This window comes from Euleptes europaea, chromosome 8 (genome assembly GCF_029931775.1).
Source record: "Euleptes europaea isolate rEulEur1 chromosome 8, rEulEur1.hap1, whole genome shotgun sequence".
Classification (NCBI taxonomy): Eukaryota; Metazoa; Chordata; class Lepidosauria; order Squamata; family Sphaerodactylidae; genus Euleptes; species Euleptes europaea.
Genome location: NC_079319.1, coordinates 47,330,060 through 47,352,389, shown reverse-complemented (window position 1 = coordinate 47,352,389; position 22,330 = coordinate 47,330,060). Strand labels below are relative to the sequence as shown.

The 22,330-nt window shown below is 39.5% G+C and overlaps 1 protein-coding gene across 1 annotated transcript in view; it reads right to left on the bottom strand.

The window, feature by feature from the left end:
- The window catches only part of CCDC178 (coiled-coil domain containing 178), a 158,328-nt gene extending 136,633 nt beyond the window's left edge, over positions 1 to 21,695 (bottom strand). Inside the window, exons 1-9 of the mRNA XM_056854741.1 lie at positions 21,570 to 21,695; positions 19,689 to 19,723; positions 18,198 to 18,289; positions 14,039 to 14,233; positions 8,058 to 8,278; positions 5,802 to 5,944; positions 3,192 to 3,345; positions 785 to 880; positions 563 to 699 (exon numbers count right to left, since the gene is read on the bottom strand). Coding sequence (XP_056710719.1) covers positions 563 to 699; positions 785 to 880; positions 3,192 to 3,345; positions 5,802 to 5,944; positions 8,058 to 8,278; positions 14,039 to 14,233; positions 18,198 to 18,289; positions 19,689 to 19,723; positions 21,570 to 21,695 — 1,199 coding nt within the window. The remainder of the gene's footprint in view (positions 1 to 562; positions 700 to 784; positions 881 to 3,191; positions 3,346 to 5,801; positions 5,945 to 8,057; positions 8,279 to 14,038; positions 14,234 to 18,197; positions 18,290 to 19,688; positions 19,724 to 21,569) is intronic.
- Positions 21,696 to 22,330: the final 635 nt, after the last annotated feature.

Sequence of the window (22,330 nt, the reverse complement as noted above, 5' to 3'; positions counted from 1 at the left end):
TCTCTGTCTAGTGAGATTCGGCCCTGAGGGTCCTAGCCAGGTTTCGCAAGGCCTGTAAAATGGAGATGTTTCACCAGGCCTATGATTGAGGGCAGCGACAGCATTTATCTAGATGCTGGCCTCCCCTCCCTTCCCCCGTCCTTTTCTTCTTCTCCATTTCCCTTCCCATTTCCTTTTCCTGCCCCCCAGTTGAACCCTATCCCCTTCCCGTTCCTTGATAAACTACTAATTTGTGGTCCACCCTCTCCCCTGTGATATGACATTGTTATCCATTGCTGTAGGAACATCTCTCCCTTCTGGGGATTATTGAGTTGTCATAATTAGATTAAATAGACTGAATGCTCAGCATTGTATAATTTTTATTGTCTTTGATAAATGTATTTATTATACTGGATTTTAATTCTGATGTTAGTCACCCTGAGCCCAGCATAATCGGGGAGGGTGGGATATAAATAAAAGAGGATGATGATGTTGATGATGATTAACTTATTGCCTTGTGAATGAGATGTTATGCCTATCAGTTATTAACAGAATAAAATGTAGCTAAGGAAACTGCACTTACATTTCTTTGAATTTTTGAATAAATTCCTTATTTTCCTCATGAAGAAATAAGGTTTCTTTCTGCAAATCAGATACTTTCTGAAGATGACCGTTAAGTGCTGCTCTCAGTTTCTGCAGATCAGACTGCTGACTGGATTTCTAGTAAACATTAAGGCATATAGTATAACAATATGAAAACACGTTGAATGTGGTATAAAAAAGATTGTACGTATTTTAAACTTACTGAATCTTGCATCTCTTTATGCTCATTATTATATTCTTCTAGTAATTCTTTGTTCTCCTTTTCTTGAGCAGCGATTTTTAAAGTCAAACGATCAATCTAAAACATTTAAAAAAATTTAGTCACATCAACAAATATGAAGTTCAAAAATTTACATCAGAATTTTTTAAGCCACAGAAGTGGGGACTGAAGTTTCTTTAGAGAGCAATATGGGGTTATGCTGAGAGTAAAGTATTTTGAAGATTATGAATAAAGCTGAGAAGAAGAGAAGGATTGTCCAAGGAGACAGAAGGCCATAGTAGAAAACATGCTGGGAGTTTCAGTATGGAGCTCCCAGGGTATTTTTTTTTTCTTTTAAAAATGGCTATTTGGTTTGTGCTATAAAGGGTGGGTTAAGATTTAACCTCCACCACCATTTTCCCCATCCCAAAGCGACCCTATGGGGGATGCAATTGTCCTCTTGGACAATGGGACAAGAAACAGGGGTAAGGTTGTTCAAAATTAGAAACAGTGAGGGACAAGGTTTAACCCCTCTTCTTTATGGTCCTGATCCAAACTGAGATTTCATGAGAACGTTATTTAAAAGAAAAAAATGCTGGGAGAACCACACACATTTTATTTGGGCCAAGTATGAGCAAAGGGAAGGTGGCATGGTATAGCCTGATCTCGGCAGATGTCAGAAGCTAAGCAGGGTAGGTATTTGGAAGGGACACCACTAACAGTACAATCCTAAAGGGGGGGGGGCAAATGGCCTTAGGCGCTACCTTGCATAGGTGTTAGTGCCGCTAGGGCCATGCAAATAGGCATTAACACCGGCCCACTTATTCTGGCTCTGGGAAGTGGCACAACAGCACCACGTATGGATGCTGGGTCAGCCTTGGCAGCAGCGCTCCTCCACTGCAGGGTCTTGCACTGGTGCCAAAGGGAGAGTTCCTGGGGGCTGACCCTAGTCACCTCCCTAAGCCCTTTTGCCAGCGTGGAGTTACACCAGCTAAAATGGTGGCAAAAATGGGGGAATTTCCCAATTGCTCTCTCACCACAGCGCAGCAAACCAATCAGGAGGCGGTATGGCTGTGCCATCCCCAGCTGCGGTGCAACTAAATCCCCCCTCCCCTTGGATTGTGCTGCCTGGAAGATTCTGCAGGGAATGGCAAACTGCCTCTGCTTGAAAGCCCCTTGCGGAGTCACCATAAGTTGGCAGTGATTTGACAGCACTTTACAAACATGCAAATATGGGCTCTGCATGACTACAGTCATCCAACAAATATAACAAAACATATCCTTGAAGTAAAAATAACATATCTTCATTGTCCAAAACTGTGTACTTACAATGTACAATGATTAACAGCCCAACACTATGCACATTGGACCTAACAGTTATGAAACCAGCGTTTTCAATTTAGGTGGCAGCTGGAACCTCAGCTTTTCAGGAAATATAGCAATTGATATGATACAAAAAAGTTTTCCTGAGAGATAGCCAAATGTCATGTCTATCAAGGCTCCAACCCTGGGTTTTCCTCCACCAGTGCTGCTTGGGCCACCAGATATCTCCAGTAGGGAAACCTTAGTTCAGTAAGTGGGAGAATAGGCATATGTCATACCATTTCTATTATAGTCAGGACAATTGGCCACATCTCCAGGAACATACATTCATATACCTTATCCACTTGGGATGTTTCTGCCCCTGAAAATCATGTCATTTAAAAAAAAACTACCTGAAATTAAAACAAAATTTTGCGCCCCCACCACCACCACAGAGGTAGTAGTAGCAGGGAAGGAAGAAGGAAGAGAGAGGAAGTACTCTCTGACCCCCAGCTTGTCTGTCGTGTACGGAACCTTTACAACTACAAACATCTAAAAAAATAAGGAAAGCAAAAACAGTGCCCTACCCAAAATCTGAATCAGAAACTAATACATTTTTTTGAAGTGCACACCCCTACTTCTTGTGGTGTGGTAGCCAGGAATGAATGGCACCCTTCTGGTGCACACTGGTACTTTTCTTGTCATGATGCCACATGAAATTACTTGGGTGGATTAGCTAGAGAACTGAACCTACTGTCCAGCATCACTTACAGCTTGACCATATTTACATTAAGTGAACCAGCTGTTCCACAGAGTTCCCAGAGGTCCCCTAATAGAGTGGCTCCTGACAGACTATTATGTAATAAACAAATTTACAAATTAATGTTTAATATTTACCATCATGATGATCACCATATTTTGGATGATTAGAATCAAAGCATCATGAACAGCATAAAAATTCCATCAGATAGTTGCACTTCATTAGATACCCTTGCATTATTTGTCCTATTGCAGGAGGCCCAATTTTCAAAAGTCAAAATGTTAAGGGTCTTATATGCTATTCCATTTACAGAATTTATTTGCTTCCATATAGATATTCAAAATTTACTTTAGCTTGCCAAGATGTTAAGTCAGCCTTTGTGTCTGCTTCTTGCTTGACTAATTCTGCAAGGCGCTTTTTATTTTGCATTATTGCATCCTCTGTATTTTTGATCTTGAAACAGAAATCACTGCAAACACCTTCAGCTTCTTTTAACTCACTCCTAAAAAGGAACGAACGTCAAACCATCAATCTCTCTGAAGGTATTCAGAATTAATTGAAAATATATTCATTAACAGAATACCAACTATCAAGCCTGCCAGAGTCACTTGATTCTTGTCAGGCATCAAACCTAACTCATATCCTAATATAAGAATACTGAAACTTCATTGTTTAAACTGCTAACCTGTAGTGTGCCCTTAAGCATGTTTATTCAGAAATGAGTCCACTGAGTCCAGTATGCTTTACTATGTCTAGTAAGTATATTTACCGTTAATCTGTTTTTTACTGATCTGTTTTAACAAAGTTCCCCATACCACGGTGAGTGCTGATGGGTAGGACGAACTTATGAGACAAAATAAAAGTGTACTACAAGATGCATATTGGGCTGGCTTCCTATGAATATAAACAATTTGCTTTGCATGTTTATAACAGAAATCACTTGACAGAAACTACCAAAGCTTTTCCAAGACTACAAAATATCTGCCAGTTCTTTAATAAAGGTTAAATAACAGGTGTGAGATACTCATTAATAAGATTTGTTTAATATGTATTATACATATACTCTGCTTTGGCACAGGACTGCAAGCAGCCTCCTATCTAGACGGCTGATCATGTTCACTCTTACTTAGCTTCAGTATCGGATTAGCTCCTGATGTTCTTTTACTATTCTGTGCCCATCCCCTGAAACACTAGAATATTTATAAGTGCCAGCTCTTCTCATACAAGACATGGCAGCAACAAATTGTACCATCCCATATCAAAAAAATTTATGGCCCTGATCCAGAGACAGTTATTTGCCACTAAGTGCCACTGAAATCAATGAGATGGTTTAATCCAGACAAACTCGAGTGTCAATGATATCAATGGTTTTATAAAATACACCTGAATTAACTTTCTCTAGACCAGGATCATTCCCAGTAATGATATCCCAAAAGGTGTACTATGCGGCACTGCAGATCATCTTGTTCATGAAGGCAGTATCTGTATTTCTATATAATGCTATCATATTTGTATAATGTAAAGGCTAATTGAACAGACAGAAACTGCAAGAATACTCTAAATGGTAAGCACTGCTATAATTAACAATGCATCTTTATTTCTTCAGTATCACCTGGAAATTACACATATTGACCAAAGTTCTCTGTTTTTTCTGGCAATCTGATCTATTCCAACAGCTATAGAAAGGAATCTGTCAGCTGCACCTTAATTCTTGCTCAAACTATCCAGGTATCTGTTTCTGGCATCAAGACGTTTTACTGGTTCAGTTCATTGTTTCACTTATGTTAACCTTTGACTGAGCAATCATCTCATCAAAGAGCAAAACTCACAGAGGTTTAGCTCCTTTATGAAATAAATCTTTACTAAGAGGAAGACAGGTATCCTCTGAAGAGGCTCCTGCTCAGAGTAAAGGTAACATGCCTTGGCAACTGGAATAGCATCAGAGCCACGGAATCCTAGTTACTGCCCTGTGAAAGTGTTTATATTCACCGCCGCTGAAAATGTGCAGCCCCAGCCAATAAATATTAAACATTTAAATTAATTTTATCTTACACAATATAACTGTCTGTATTAGCAATCAAACTGCTAACCTGAGGAACAGATTGTAAAATTGTCTACGCAATATCTTAATATATTGTTACTATAAGGTAAGTGAAACAAAAATGACTCTCCCCTGAGAAAACAGTGAATGATCAGAATTCCAAATCAGAGCACTAATCACTCAAAATGTACATGGCAAAATACAAATTCCTGTACCAGTTACTCCTAATCCAAATGGACTAACAAAATAGACCAGATTCTCACAAGGAAGTATCTCTTCTCTGAGGTACTGTACTTCCTGTTGCATTTGCTGTTCAGCGTTACGATCTGGAAGCATTCATTGAAACACAATGTTTTTAAAAACACACAAAAATTAATGTATTTTAAATGCTAAAAACATTTGCAGACATTGAATGCTGGAAATATAGGCCAAAGTTTAATAAGGAAGGGCTGTGGCTCAGTGGTAGAGCATTTGCTTGGCATGCAGAAGGTCCCAGGTTCAATCCCTGGCATCTCCAGTTAAAGCGACTAGGCAAGTAGGTGAGGTGAAAGACCTCTGCTTGAGACCCTGGAGAGCCGCTGCCGGTCTGAGTAGACAATACTGACTTTGATGGACCAAGGGTCTGGTTCAGTATAAGGCAGCTTCATGTACTCAAACACATCAGCAAGTGCATCTTGGGCAAAAATTAGAAAAATGGAAAGTGCATTTTGGGCATGTACACTTTTTAAACATTTGAAATCAATGTAAAACTTTTTAAAAATATAAGTGTTTGAGTTTGGTTTTTGTTTGTTTGTTTTTTGCTGTTTTCCAACTATGCTTGCAATTACTGACCCAATTCCAGATTAAACAGTGGGGAATTTGCTCATTACAAAAGGCTACTTGGAGAACAGCACTTTAGAAGTTTAAAACGCACTTACTCAATACGTTGCAACAACATATTAGTCGTCCTTCTTTTCTGATGCATGGATATTCTTTCTTGTTCATACTCTTCTATGATTTTTTTATGTAAGTCTCTAACATCCAGAAGTTTCTTGTGAACATTATCAAATCTATTTTTTGTCTTTAAAAGAAATATATAAATTATGTTGACAATGAAAAGATGGATAACACAATTATTCTCACTTTCTCTTGTAGAGAGAAGTTGTGGTGTTACGGTGAGGGAAAAAAGTATTTGATCCCCTGCTGAATTTGCCCATTTGCCCTCTGACGAAGAAATGACCAGTCCATAATTTTAATGGTAGGTTTATTGTAGCTGTGAGAGACAGAATAACAACAGGAAAACCCCAAGAAACCCAGAAGACAAAAGTCAGAGATTGATGTGCATTATAATGAGTGAAATAAGTATTTGATCCCTTTGCAAAAGATGACTTAGTACTTGGTGGCAAAACCCTTGTTGGCAATTACAGAGGTCAGATGTTTCTTGTAGGTGGCCACCAGGTTTGCACACATCTCAGGAGGTATTTTGTCCCACTCCTCTTTGCAGATCCTCTCCAAGTCAGTAAGATTTCGAGGCTGATGTGTAGCTACTCAAACCTTCAGCTCCCTCCACAGATTTTCGATGGGATTAAGGTCTGGAGACTGGCTAGGCCACTCTAGGACCTTAATGTGCTTCTTCTTGAGCCACTCCTTTGTTGCCTTGGCTGTGTGTTTTGGGTCATTGTCATGCTGCAATACCCATACTCGACCCATTTTCAATGCCCTGGCTGAGGGAAGGAGGTGCTCACCCAAGATTTGACGATACATGGTCCCGTCCATCGTCCCTTTGATGTGGTGAAGGTGTCCTGTCCCCTTTGCAGAAAAACACCCCCAAAGCATAATATGTCCCCCTCCATGTTTGACGTGGGGATGTTGTTCTTGGGGTCATAGGCAGCATTCCTCCTCCTCCAAACACGGTGAGTTGAGTTGATGCCAAAGAGCTCGATTTTGGTCTCATCTGACCACAACACTTTCACCCAGTTCTCCTCTGGGTCATTCAGATGTGCATTGGCAAACTGCAGACGGGCCTGTACATGTGCTGTCTTGAGCAAGGGGACCTTGCAGGCTCTGCAAGATCTCAGTCCTTCACGGCATAGTGTGTTACCAACTGTTTTCATGGTGACTATGGTCCCAGCTGCCCTGAGATCATTGACAAGTTCCCCCCGTGTAGTTCTGGGCTGCTTCATCACCGTTCTCATGATCATTGCAACTCCACGAGATGAGATCTTGCATGGAGCCCCAGACCGAGGGAGGTTGACGGTTAGGGTTAGGGTTGTCACCTTCTCACCAAGCTGCTTGGCAATAGTTTTGTAGCCCAGTCCAGCCTTGTGCAGGTCTACAATCCTGTCCCTGACATCCTTGGACAGCTCTTTGGTCTTGGTCATGGTGGCTAGTTTGGAATCTAATGGATTGATTGCTTCTGTCGAGAGCAGAACCCTAACCCTAACCCTAATCTGGCTGGTTGATAGGGGATCAAATACTTATTTCACTCATTATAATGCACATCAATCTCTGACTTTTGTCTTCTGGGTTTCTGGGGGTTTTCCTGTTGTTATTCTGTCTCTCACAGCTACAATAAACCTACCATTAAAATTATGGACTGGTCATTTCTTCGTCAGAGGGCAAACAGGCAAATTTAGCAGGGGATCAAATACTTTTCCCCCTCACATATCTTTTACCTATTTTAATTCTTCTGCATTTTTCTATACAGTATTAAAAGAGTAAAGACCTTAAACTTAAACCTCTGCTTTCCACTGGACATGCTCACAAGTAGGTAAGGCTCCCAACTAAATTTATTTTTAAAAGACTTGTATACCACTGTATAGCCAAGCTATACAACTTACAATTAATTATCTTACAACTGAGTTATAAAAATAATCGGTTGAAAAAGCTGAAAAAAGCCAAAAATTGTGATTTAATTATTTAAAGCCACTTTGCCTATGGGTTGTATAGTTTAACATTTATTGTTTATAAAGCTGTGTAGTTTTGGCCAAACCTACACACTATTTTTTACATCTGCCTTTGCTTTCAATAATTGATCACATTTTTTTTTGTTTCTGATCTTCTGAATTCTGTTGTATTTTTAAGTTTGCATGTGGTTTACATGTATTTCTCATTACTTTGACAAAACTACAAACAGGAATTTTAAATGGACATATATGAAGTCAACTTACAAAATTAATATCTATTTGATTTACCTCTGTAAATGCCTTCTTAATTTCTTCCATACAATGATCTTCATAACTCAGCTTTTCTCCCAGCAGAGGGCTGTATTTCTTCATGAAGTCTATGTTCTCCTGAATTTTTTCATTGGCAATCTCTATTTTTGTCAATTGGCTTACTGCATTCTGCAACTGTTGATTTTTATCCTCAAAATGCAACTGTAATTCTATAATATCTTGAGAGAAATTCTCCCATTCTGTAGAAGAAAAATAAGCTAGGCATGTAACACATTGTGTCTATGATATATACAGATTAAATGTATAAAATGGTAAATATTATGAAATGTACATGAGTATACAAAAAATGGATTCAGATCATTTCTCATTAAGATGACTGAGAATTCAACCTTAAAGTTGTTTTCATTGGTTTTGATAGGTAACATTCCTGGATGCAACTGTCCCACCCTCAAATTAGATTAATGTATCAGACGATGTATTCTTTCTTTAAGGGATCCCCCCCTTCCAAATATCAAGTATTTTTACAGAATACAAGAATTACAAGAATAGCAAAGGGACCTAGCTACACATTCCTCTTGCCCTTTAACTTGCTGCCTTCTAGATTTGAGTCCAGTATCACCTTAGAGACCAACAAGATTTTCATGGTATAAGCTTTTGAGACTCAACCTTCCCTTCATCAGATACAAAGTTGTTGCTCTCAAAAGCGTATACCCCAAAAATCTTGTTGGTCTCTAAGGCGCTACTGGACTTGAATCTGGCTGTTGGAAAGCAGACCTTCTGAAACTTGCTGCCTTCTGGTACTTTTGGCATTTTTCTCCCAGTCCAGCTTCAATACCAGAAGCAAGCCAAGCTGGGGGAAAATGAGAAAAGAGTAAAGCAGACAGGAAAGGTGTGACAGGGAGGAAACTTTACCTGCCCTGACACACACTGGTTTTGTTTAAAAACAGACTCTCACCTTATCTACCTATGACTGGAAGTAGTTGTCTGCCTTTTTCACCTCCCTGGGCAGATGGGATGGGAGTGGATTTGTTTCAAGAGGTATTACTGTTTAAGAGATTTTATAAAAAATTCAGGTGTTGCAAGATCTCTGATCCTGAATCAACAGGTTTCCCCCCTCTCAATAAAGGTTACATGAACCTTCCTCATCACCTATCTCTTGAATCTCATCTAGTTCAGTATGTTTCTGAATGTGTGTACTACTGGAGAGTGAGTAACCTTACTCTCTATTTCAAATCTTCTCCTAGGTCATCTGCTAGCTAGGCAGATTACCTACTACTGGAGAGGGGCAATCCTTGACCCTTTGCCTTTATCCCTTCCCCTATTTGTGCAGCAATGAGTTTTCCTCTGCCCTTTTAGGGCATGTAGGCAGGCTGGAGTTGCCTACTAATCACAGGAGGCAGCAAGCTATAGCACTGTGCATCTGCCCCCTCAATCTGCCCTGCCTGTATGTCTTTGTGTAATTTCCCCTGCATGGAGGGCAGGCAGCCTGGCACTGTGGAGGGGGCTGTAGCTTCTGTCTCTATCCTTCCCAGCTTGCAAAGTAGTCTCTGGCCTTTTATGCAGGGACATTTCCCTGCAGTCACCCCTGCCGACTGCTTCAGGGGTTCCTTTTGATTATGCATGCCTTTTCCGCCCGTCAGAGGTTGCCTTGCGCTCCCTGCATGTTTTGCTCATGTTTTCCAGATGTTTTAGCCAGAATCTGGAAGATGCGGACAAAACGCGCTGGGAGAGTGAAGCGACCTCTGATGGGCGGATAAGGCATGCATAATCAAAAGGAAGCCCCGAAGCAGTCAGTGGGGGTGACCGAGGGGAAATGTCCCTGCATAAAAGACCTATAAGAGGAAGGATTAGTCATAGTTGCTATCCCCGCCACCATTCTGTGCTGCTTGCTTCCACCAATTACAAGAAAAACCTTTCTACTAGGGATGTGCAATTTGGAAAAAACAAATGCTATTTTTTGGATCTGGATATCAGGGAGCAAAAAAATAAATAAATACTGGTATTCCTGGGTTCCAAATACCGGTTTTGTATTCAGATCTGGATTTTCTTCGCGATTCTAATATAATTTGGCTTCATTATTCCCTATGGGGAATATTTCCATAGAGTTGGAGAGGTTGTTTGTAAACAACTTCTTCCCTGCCAAACTATTCCTGATATTCTCCACAGTGGGGATAGAGAAATGTTGCCTCATTATTGCTTTATTAAAATCATGAGGATCAAGGCAAATTTATAGTCATCCACTTTTCTTTTCTGTGATCACTAGGCTGCTGACCCAAGCAGTGGGCTTAGTCCCCTTTTTGATGACATCCTGAGCTTCCAATTGTTGAATTGTGGCCTTTAATTTTTCCTGTACAGAGTAGGGTATCTTCCTACACCCATACACAACTGAGGGTATTGCCGTATTCAAATAAATATAGTGAGAGCCAGGAAATGCCAAACAGAACTTTGTCCTGAGATAGGCCGAATTAGCAATGCTGAGCTTCTGTCGCAGGCCTGAGTGATAGGGAACCTGTACCTGTGGTATTCCTATGAATCTTGAGTAAAGCATAGAAGTAAAAGGTTTATAGAGGCTTATTTCTCTGAACAAGAATTGATGTTGTAAATGAAGTAGAGTAAAGATCGTGCTGGCTAAAACTCTTCTGAGATAAATAAAACTGCAGGACTACAAGGTTAAGATATGCAATGTTGCCCGCTTGATGGTTGTGTCTGGAGTAATATCAGCATCATTTATCCGAGGTGCTTTCACCTCTTCTTGACATTAACAAGGAGGTCATTTCTGCCTGGAAGTTTAGCCCCTCTGGTAAGCTGCCGTGTGAGGAGGGAATAATGCTACCATCTAATGATTCAGACCTAGTCTTCAAACAGTATAACAGATGGTGACCTTGCACTGGTGAACTTTGTAACTTAATGCCAGGAACATGGTAATACTTTTCTTCACAACCCAGGTGACAATGGCACACCACCACCATGTGCGACCATGCCAGGTGCAAGGATACAGGTATTAGTGTAGCCACCCCGGGCAGAAGCTTCTAGCCTCTCAGCTCAGATGACCACTGGTCTGAGAGAATAAAAGCCAGAACCAAACTGCCAGTAGGGCAGGGTAACTGGAGGACAGCTTCAGCTGTCTGGCCTTGCTCTCCCCACATCTCCAAAGATGTAAAACTTGGGAAAGGGAGTTGACGGAAGATGGCTTAAGCTGTCTGACCTCACTCTCTCCACATCTCCAAAGATGTAAAACGTGGAAAGAAATGTTGGTAAAGGACAATGTTGATTGTCTGGCTATCAGCTTTCTCTGTCTCTTGCGTGAGACTAAGAGGGAGTAACTGGAGGACAGCTGAAGCTGTCTGGCCTTGCTCTCTCCATCTTAAAAGATGTAAAACCCAGAGATGCGAATGGAGAACAACACTGGTTGTTTGGCCATTTGCTCATTCTATTATTTCATATCTTGCGTGATATGGAACTCCACCATTTCACAAGCTCTTTGTGAGAATGGGAAAGACTCTTCTTGAGAGAGGTTCATTTCCAGATGACCTGCTAAGGCTGGATGTCTGAAATGAATGCTTGCAGACTATTCCATATAATGGAGGCTCTTAGTATTCTTACTAACCTTACTGTGAGGTCTTAAGAGTATTGGATCTATTCCATAATTTGGAAATACTGACATCTCATTAATTCTAGCAAGGATTGGTGAGTTCTCACTGAATGCTCTAAATGGTCTGACTTGGCTTTCCTTGAGAAACATAGAAGTTGTGAAACCCAAGTCACAGAACTGGAGAGACCAGAAACATGATTCATAGATACTCTCAGAGATTCCTCTAAGCAATCAGAGATATCTCTCAGGGTAAAGAGTCAGAGGTTTCCCTAACATAACAGGGGAAGCAGCTACACTCAGTGACAATGAGAGGCATACACAGTATGCATATACAGATTACATTATGTATATAGAGCTATTGGGCTCTTACCTGGAACTAAGGTTCATATAGGTTCTTTCTACAATTGGCATATAGAGAGACTTCAGAGTTATGGAAAACTCTTGAACTTAAAGCTACACATAGTCTTGTAAATTACTGACTTCAGCTTTACATGAATCAGCTGTCTCTGATACAGAACAGTATTTCAATGAACCTAAACTGGCATGAAATACTTAATGAGCTTTTGGACGATAGCTCCTATAAACTAAGAACCAGAGAATCAAAGATATAGTAAAGACATAGAAACATGGGATAAGACTATGTCTTTACAGAAAAGGTTTGCAATATCCTGAATATAGGATAAAGAGGTTGAGAAATAATATAAGGTTGTACTCTGAATTAAGATGCTTTTAACTATGACTTTCTCTCCTTATACTAATCATATTTTGACAGGATTTCTGTAAACTGATTTATTCCTGAATGAAGTGTATTACAGGTTTAAGGTTTAAAACCTTACATAGAGAAATTGCTTATAAAGATTGTTTGAAACTGCTTGCATATATTAACATAAATGAACATGTAAAAGAATCATAAATGTTTATACTTTATGACATGTTTTGAGTGTGTGTAAATATTCACATGCATATATATATATATATATATATATATATATATATTATGTGAAATAAATGTTATTTAAAGGAAGTTCATTGTTTATATATTTTCTGGCACACTTCAATAGAAAGCCTACAGTAGTAGGGATTATCATTGACTCCTGTCTGTGAGGTGTCGCTGAATAAGATAACTTCACTTCTCAGTAAGTGATACATTCTAAGTGTAGACCCCTTAATGACACGAGCTGTGACACTTCTTTTTTTCTTTGCTCGGTGACAAAATAATCTATTTCAGCAGCCTCATTGTATTGTAACTGCCAGAATTGGTATTTCTCAAATACAGGACTTTTCCTGGGTTCACAGTAAGATTTGAAGGCTGTTAAAACCTCTGCTACAGTTTTATTGTCAGGCTTTCCAAACACCCATTGCATATTATTGTAAATCTCAAGGGCTTTTTTCTCCTATTCAGTGAAGCAAGACTACAATTTTATAATCCTCATACTCCTCTTCAGCCTCAGTGACCTCTAATTTCTAGTTTTAATTTCTGTTCCTATTGTCTCCAGTTCTTCCCTAAATTCCCCATAAAGGATAGATCTGATGGAGACTTGAATAAAGGGTATGATCTGGAATCTTCTTATACAGTGCTAGACATCCAAAGAAGTAACAGGACCACTTTTGACCTCTGTGTGATGTTCCCTGTTGCTTGCAAATCAGGAATAGGGTAATTATGCAGATTCCTGCTCTTAAGTTCACACAGCAGAAATGGGTCTGTTCAAAACAATATCCATTAATTAGCAAAAAAGTACTGGGATGGGAGCAACTGGTTTTGGTACAAGGCAGCTCATGTGGTCTACAGTTCTAACTAACAGCACTAATAAGCAGGGGCTCCATCCAATGGGACCAACTCACTCAAATATCAGAGGGGAAACAAACTGTTCCATTGTAAAGCATATAATAAGGACACTACCCTAATGATTATTTCCTATGGCAACATTTTAGCTTTTAACTTTTCAAATGTCAGGGGGCCTCTGCTGGGGACCACACCACAGGGAATGAAGGGCTCCTGTTTCCTCACCACCATCATTTTCAAAAGCTGAAGAGTTAAAATTCAAACTCTAAAATGGCACCACATAACCCTAACGGACTCAGGGATTCAGTATTGTCTAGTTTGGCCCTAAAGTAAACGGCACAGCCTGAATCTTGGTCTTTTGGATATGGTAACTTGGAATGGGTTTTGATACATGATTTGATAATGAGAAAGGGGAAATAATTCTCCTGCCATAGCTATTTTAAACAGCCAGGTAAAAAAAAATTCCTTTTAGAAATTATAATTTACAACTTCTAATGTGAAAGACAATTCCACAAAGAACAGTATTTTTGAATTGTATGTATATATATTCTTGAAAAGATCTAACAGTTTACTGGTACATCAGATAATTATGCCCCCTCCCCACTTTTATAGGTATTTTCATACCTTTTTGAACAGCTATAGGAAGCTGTTCGAGCCTCCAAAGGGACAGGTAATCAGAATTTAGATGTAGTTTTTTCCTACGGCGTTTTTCAATCTCTAAAGCTTCTTCAGCAGCTTTACGTTCATGTTCTAGTCTTGTGACTAATTCTGTGGCCTCTGCCAGAACAGCTGTTGTTTTCTGCTTTAAAGGCTGTAAATCTTTAAAAATTAAAAAAAAGTTTTAAAATGTACTTTTCAGGTACATCTTGTTGCTTTATTGTCTGTAGTCATCTTTGATATTAGTAAAATGCCTTGAGCCCCTTCTTGGAAGGAAAGACGGGGCATAAATATTTTAAATCAAATAAATAAACATCTCTAAAATGTACCATTTCAGCTTCATTTTCAACACGTTAACACATACTGTCCTAGAACTTTGTACACTAAAGTACAGAATCTATACACAAATCAACATTTTATTGCAATAGAGATTCTGCACTCATTGGCTTATTACCCCCCCCCCAAAAAAAGAATAACAAAATAAAAACACCTTTAATTAAGTGGTTTCCCAAAACCCCTCACCTTTGCTAATTACTTAGATCATTTCAGCTGTTCATACATACAGACCACTGGTCTACAAAGATCAGTACTGTCTACTTTGACTGGAAACAATGCTCCAGGGCCTTTTATAATACCTCTTACATGATTCTTTTAACTGGAGATTGAACCTAAGACCTTCTGCATGCAAAACCGATGTTCTATCACGGAGTTATTGCCTCCCCATAGTCTAATTTGACTCAATTTGAGAATTTTTTGCTGTGCAGGAGTATATGGCAAGAGCTCACATTTGAACATGGTTTATTTCTGCCACAATCACTTGGGTTAAATATTTATTTTACTTAATCCACCCAATTTGCTAAAATACCCACAAAAAATCTGGAACAAAATTTGAGATGTGGACATCAGAAGAGCACTTCCCTGGGAGTAAGTCCCAATGAATAAAATGGAACTTGCTTCTAAGTAGGCCTGCTTAGGTTTGTTCCCTAGCTATCCTTGTTTCAAGTTATGGAGGTGAGATTGTACCTCAGAATTAGAATTTAACTACCTTTTTGAGCGAAATCAATTTCTTCCACAAATACCATCTTGAGGAAAAACAGACAGGCTAACAGATTACCCTTCGCTTGAATGATCTACCAGTCACACATAGATGTCACTGAAACTCTGGGAGTTTTAGTTGTGGATAATGGTTAATGAGTCCCTTTATACACTCTCTCTTTGATAAGAAATAAAGAAAACAAATCCCTATAGTTGAAACTGTTCAGCTGAAACTGCTTTGAGATGGACCTTCCAGCACAAGGATATAAGCGCCTTGTCCCTGAAGTGGAGAAGAAAATTAACAAGCAGAACCCAAATTCACAGAAGCAAGGGACAAATCACTTTTGCCAGGCCTCCTCCTCCTCCTCTTCATGTGTTCTGAGTGTTGTGGGTCTTTAGTAGATAATTTCCAGAACTTTCTCCCTTTTCAAAAGTGGCACCACTTTGAACAAATTTTCCAGAGCATCAGCATGGAGACTTGTCACTACAGCAAAGGACCCATTCCTTGTTGATCCCCACACTTGTGAAAGTATTGTCCTCTACTCTGCCTACAACTGAAGCAGCTAGATAAACTAAGGCTGACATTGCCAGAATGATGCAATGGTGCACACAGCAACCTCCTAGAATAGTAGTAAGAAAACGGTTCACCCACTGCAGGGTTCATGACCAGTGAGACATCAGCTAGGAGAACACCAATCGTTGCCTTTATTGAAAATACTCAAAAACTCTGAGCTCTAAATGACAAATTGAAATGTGAGTGCCAATTTCATCCTTTCTCATTCTCACATTTGGTAGGCAGCCGACTAGTTATTTGTAGCCATTAAAGGGACTATGCAGGTGTAGAAGGTAATAGAAGGCCTGATAAAGACCCTTCAAAACAGTAAGGGGTCAGAAGTACTACCCCCACCCACCCACCCACAGTTCTAAAAAATTGTCTAAGAGATGGCCATGTTATGTACTCTCATATTGCTGAGAAAATCCCTGGATTCAAAAAGCAGCACACAGGAACAGCCCCAGGACAGCCAGAGCTCAAAGTTTGGGTGACTGAAGGGAACCAAGTGATTTGCCACTCATGTGATACTTAAGAACATAAAAAAGCCATGCTGGATCAGACCAAGGCCCATCAAGTCCAGCAGTCTGTTCACACAGTGGCCCACCAGGTGCTTCTAGGAAGTCCACAAACAAGATGACTGCAGCAGCATTATCTTGCCTGTGTTCCACAGCACCCAATATATTAGGCATGCTCCTCTGATCCTGGAGGTAATAGGTATGCATCATGACTAGTATCCATTTTGACTACAAGCCATGAATACCCCTCTCCTCCATGAACATGTCCACTCCCCTCTTAAAGCCTTCCAAGTTGGCAGCCATCACCACATCCTGGGGCAGGGAGCTCCACAATTTAAATATGCATTGTGTGAAGAAATACTTCCTTTTATCTGTTTTGAATCTCTCACACTCCAGCTTCAGCAGATGACCCCACATTCTAGTATTATGAGAGGGAGGAAAGCTTTTCCCTGTCCACTATACCATGCATAATTTTATAGACCTCTATCATGTCTCCCCTTAACTGCCTTCTTTCCAAGCTAAACAGCCCTAAGTGTTTTAACCACTCCTCACAGGGCAATTGCTGTAGTCCCTGATAATTTTGGTTGTTCTTTTCTGCAATATCCTTTTTTAGGTGTGGTGACCAGAACTGTACCCAATATTCCAAGTGTGGTCTCACCATAGATTTGTACAAGGGCAGTATGATAGCAGCAGTTTTATTCTCTATTCCTCATCTAATTATGGCCAGCATGGATTTGCCTTTTTTACAGCAGCCGCACACTGGGTTGACATCTTTATCAAGCAATCCACTTCCACCCCAAGATCTCTTTCTTGGTTTGTCGCTGCCAGCACAGATCCCATCAGTGTATATGTGAAGTTGGGATTTTTTGCCCCAATATGCATATCTTTACAGTTGTTCACACTGAATCTCATTTGCCCATTCTTCCAGTTTGTAGAGATCCTTTTGGAGCTCTTCACAGTCTGATTTTGTTTTAAATACCCTAAATAATACTAAATAAATTCTTGAAATTAAAGGGAGGAGAAAGATTACTGCCCTAACCTTCAGCCCTGAACCTATAGTAAAGGCTGCAGGAAGAATTCTAAAAAGGTCCAGGACCTCTGCCTCCCTAGGATCCCCTTGTTTGTCATGGATCAGAAAGATACCAGGATACCAGAAATTGTCTAGTACCATATACCCAGACTTCTCAAGACACAACATTGGCTTTCCCAGCCCCCCTCCCACCAAACAAGTTCCATGGACCCAATGGATGAAGGGATCCTGAAGAGGCCTAGCATAGTGTCACTGTCGTTTTCATGATGTGGTGAATGTGGTATAGTGGTTAGAGCGCTGGAATAGAATCTGGGAGACCCATGTTTGAATTCCCTCTGTCATGGAAGTTTGCTGGGTGCCCTTGAGCCAGTCAGTCTCACAGAGTTGTTGTGAGGAATAAAAGGGAGGAGAGAAGAATAATGCAAGCTGCTTTGAGTCTCCATGGGGAAGAAAGACAGGGCAAAAATGTAGTAAACAAATAAGCAGACATCCCCATGTTTCTTATTCACCAGAAAAGGAATTCATAGTGTCCTAAGAGGAAAATAATACATCCATCCTCTTTTATCACCCTTATCTTTCTCAATGTATATTCCTCACAGATACCTCTTGTTTGTTTAATGATATTCCAGATATATGAAAATGTGCAGCTGTCCACCACCTTTACTGGTGAAGCAAGAGATGTAACGTTAGAAGTCTGAGAGGAAGAAAATAATACACTGTGTTTTTGGAACTTGAAATCTTTGACTTGTGTGAGGGACCAAGTTAATGCTGTACAGCTATTGAAATTCCTCACCCATACTCACTACCTGACCCTAAGGAATTGGCCACAGTGCCCCATTCTTTCTTAGGGCCACATTTCCATTCACATTCCTACCATTTGGTGAACATTTTTCTAGTATAGATTTATAGATTTAAATCTAGTAGTAGATTTAAGCCAACTAACAAATCTGATGCCAAAATATTCTGACAAAGGAAGTAAGTAATCATGTTTACCTTTCCAATACATTGATTCTTCAGCCTTCAATTCAGAAGGGGCTGATAACCAGATATCTTTCGTTTCTTTGGAAATTTTCATATCTGAATACCTTGAAACACAAGACAACATTTTAAGTCTAAAACTGCTTCCCCTTATCTATACAGCACTTCTTTTTCTTCAGATCTTCTGTGAGGCTATCTGACTTATCTCCTTACTCCTCCAGTTGTCATCCCCAAACAAAACGTATACACTGTATTTATGCACATTCAACTTTTCTTACCCTTACCTCTCATTCCTACCACCTCTGTTATCACCCCCTTCTGTTGATGTTTAGATTTTCTTTGGGCAGAAATCTCTTATTTTGCTTGTGTTACACTACAAAGCAATTTTAAAAAATGGACTGAATCCAAATGTTATTTTCTGTTAGCATAAATCACTTCTATCATCAGAAAGGGGGTGGTTTTCATCAGTTTTCTTCTATTGTTACCCATTAAGCTCAAACAAATGCAATTCCTGGGGGATGGGCAACACTGGAGGAATTGGTAAAACCTGTCGCCGCCCTCTACTGGTAGGAAACAACCTTTAGATGCATTTCAATATAACAAAAGGTAAAACTACACATTACAATTTGTAACGTATAGTGGAGGGGTCCCCAACAAGGTGCCCATGGGCGCCATGGCACCCGCCAACACCTTTTTTGGTGCCCACCAAATGTTTTAAAGTGGGTGGGGCCAAATGGGGCTTTTGATCAACAAGGCTTCTGATTGGCTGTGCAGATTTTTTGAAATGTTGTTTCGGCAACAGCTGCCAACACAGCACAAGGACCTTCACTCTGTGACTGAAGGTGAGCTGAGGCAACCATTTTGTAGCCGGCTCCACCTCCTGCAGCAGTTATTTTATAGGAGCCATTTTGTAGCTGCACCCACCACACTGTGTCAAAATTCCAAAGGCACCCACAGGCTCAAAAGGACTGGGGACCCTTGATACTATTGGAATGCCATTGGGATGTAGATTTTGGAATCACTATTTTCCCTACTTTTTGGCTCTTCTCACCTCCTCTCTAATATTAATCCCAAACTAATAATGTGAACCACCAGCTAAAACTGTTCATCTTGTCTCATACTTGTCTTATAGAGACACGCGGAAGAGCTGTGGCTCACTGGCAGAGCATCTACTTAGCATGCAGAAGGTTCAACCCTGGCATCTCCAGTTAAAAGTATATAGCAGGTTATAGGAAAGACCTCCACCAGAGACAATGGAGAGCTGCTGCCAGTCTGAGTAGACAATATTGACCTTGATGAACCGATGGTCTGGTTCAGTGAAAGGCAGCTTCATGTGTGTGTAACTTAAGAACACCTGATCTAGCCTTGTAATATACCAGTTTTCTAAAAGCCGTATTACACTTCCATGTAAAATAGAGGAGAAATTTGGTGAATTCACATTATGTGATTTTTCATGTTAAAATGATACCTCACAAAATTATTGAAGCACACTCATAAGATCCTTACCATGGAATGTTCTCCAGCTTATATAAACGATCATACTGCAAATACAAATGAGATACTTAAGTACATCATTTAGGATTACATTAGGATTACATTAAGTGTTAGAGTTAGCATTGAAGGTATAAGAATGTTACTCTACACTATAAGAGAACTACATATACATATATAAATAAGCAGAATTGTTTTAAAAATTGTTTTGTGAGCCACAATTTCATTTCACACACACACCTCCATCTCTATTTAGAGTTCTGCTATAACTTGTGGGACACATATAAGGTGCTGCATATCTGAATGTTGACTTCCTGAACACTGCAAGCCAAATAATGGTAATTTTTACTACAACAAACTACAATTTATAACCCTGCTAATTAAGAAACAACCATCTGCCATGAGTGTCCATATTACTAAGTGGTGTGTAACTAAGCAAAATTGTGTGACTAAGCAAAACTGAAGCAAAGGATCAACTTTTGTGCTATTTGTGGTCTAATGTATAAGGGAAAACTCAATAGATATTGAGCCCTAACATTAGTCCTGTTTTGCTGGTGTCAATAATGCCTTGAATCCTGCTGAATCCCTACTTCAAATTGTTTTTGTTCTACATTGAAAAGAAAAGCGTCATCCTTGATCAAGTAACAAGCCTGCAAAAACAAATTTTGCAGTGGGTAGGCCCTAAGAAGGTCTGACATAAACAGCAAAAACTTAAATACAAAAACAGTATATAACTTACCAAAATATTAGCATGTTAAACGTTTAATAGAATGGAAAAATGGCAAATGTTTGGCACTCTTCTCAGTACTTTTACACTCATTGGACAGACTTCCATAAGTCAAAAATAGGTTCACATTGAACTAAATAGCTATGTAGAATAATAGAAGGGACCACCAGGGTCATCTAGTCCAACCCCCTGCACAATGCAGGAAATTAACAACTACCTCCCCACCCACACACACCCTCAGTGACCTTTAGTCCATGCCCAGAATACTGACTACATATTTTTATTTCTTTGTTTCTATAAGTAAAAGGGCCAGAAGCCTACTTTTTCTCTAAATTAAAAGCTGAAAATTCAGAGAAGCAGCCAAAAGCATCTCTGAGCAGGGCAGGAACTCACAACACCTCCACTATGGCTACAATCTTGCCAAGGGCTGGTTTTCCTCAGGGCCAATCATTTGAGGCACTGTGCAGGTAGCAGTCTTAAGTATCGCTACATGGCCTCTCTTCCATAAGCTGCTCAAGGATAAATGAACAGCTTTGGTTCAATCCATGATTTCTTAGAGGTTGTTTCAGCAACCAAAACAAAATTATCCATGCAGCTGTAACATTTTTTGTTAACAGAAATGCCTTTTTATGAACAAGTGGTACAGACTAGGACAGCACTGTTTCTGGATGCCATCTCATCTACCACAACTATTTGCATCATATCCACTAAAGCAAATTTATTTTATCAAATTACAAGGATGTCTCAAGAATCAAGAGTCCAATGAGATTTACTTCTAATAAGTATGTTTGGAACTGAAGTCTGGTTCACATTTTCAGTCTATACTCCCAAACATACTTACTAGGTACTTGATACTTGCTTACTTGGAAGAAATGGATCAATGAGACATTGTTCCAAGAAACTGTGCACAGAATTGTCAGTTTAGGATTTTAAAATACTATTCTTCCTTGATCAAAATCAATTATAATTATGTAAGAAACAGGATGGTTAGATGGATTATGCTAAGGTAAATTGATGTCCCTCCCAAACAAGTGGAACATTCTAACTACTTTGACATTTTCACAGAAGACAAATATAGCAACAATTGTCTGTCTCTCCTAGGGAGCATTACTCCATAGTAGAATTAAATAATTATCTACTGACATTAAACTCCTACAAACATGTGGTACCTGTTGAAAGGATGCTTCCAATTTTACTTCTAGATCTTGAATGTGATGAATTGCTTTGTTAACACATGCAGATGGTGTAGTTACAGCAGTACAACTACGTTGCTTGGAGGGGATTTCCAATGACATTTTTCCTTTGTACCTAAAATAATTCAGGGTTCTGATGGGGGGGAAGCAAGCATTTTATTCATTTGATTTGATTTTCTTTTTTTAAAAAATTATACCCCGCCCTTTCCCCAGCAAGGAAGTTGCAATCACTGTTTGTGTGTGAGCACTTCAGTTCCATGCTGTGATTCAACTCTGTATACGGAACTCCGTCAGATGACACCTGTGCTGATCAACCGTTTGGTAGTATCTTGCTCTTCCTCCCAAACACCTGACTGCAATATTGTCATTAATAACTATCTGACAGAGCTACACTTATTGAATAGAGCTTCACGGGTACAGCCACAGTCGCTAAATTAGAAAGGGGTGTAGCATCCATGTGTTTTAAAGGAAGTACAAACTCTAATATACAGGTAAAATGATTAGAAATAAATACATGACCTTGAATAAAAGGCATTTAATGACAGCATCATAAAAACAAAGGCATATATAGCTCTATAAAGTGGATAGGGTTGAAACTTTAGTGTCTGAAAACAATTAGTTTTCACCCTTTGAATTGCTTACTGGATGTATTCTACTGTTATTATTTTGTAATCCAGTTTTATTGTATTGTTTGTTGTATGTATGATACCTACCTTTATTGTTTTCTAATTCTGTAA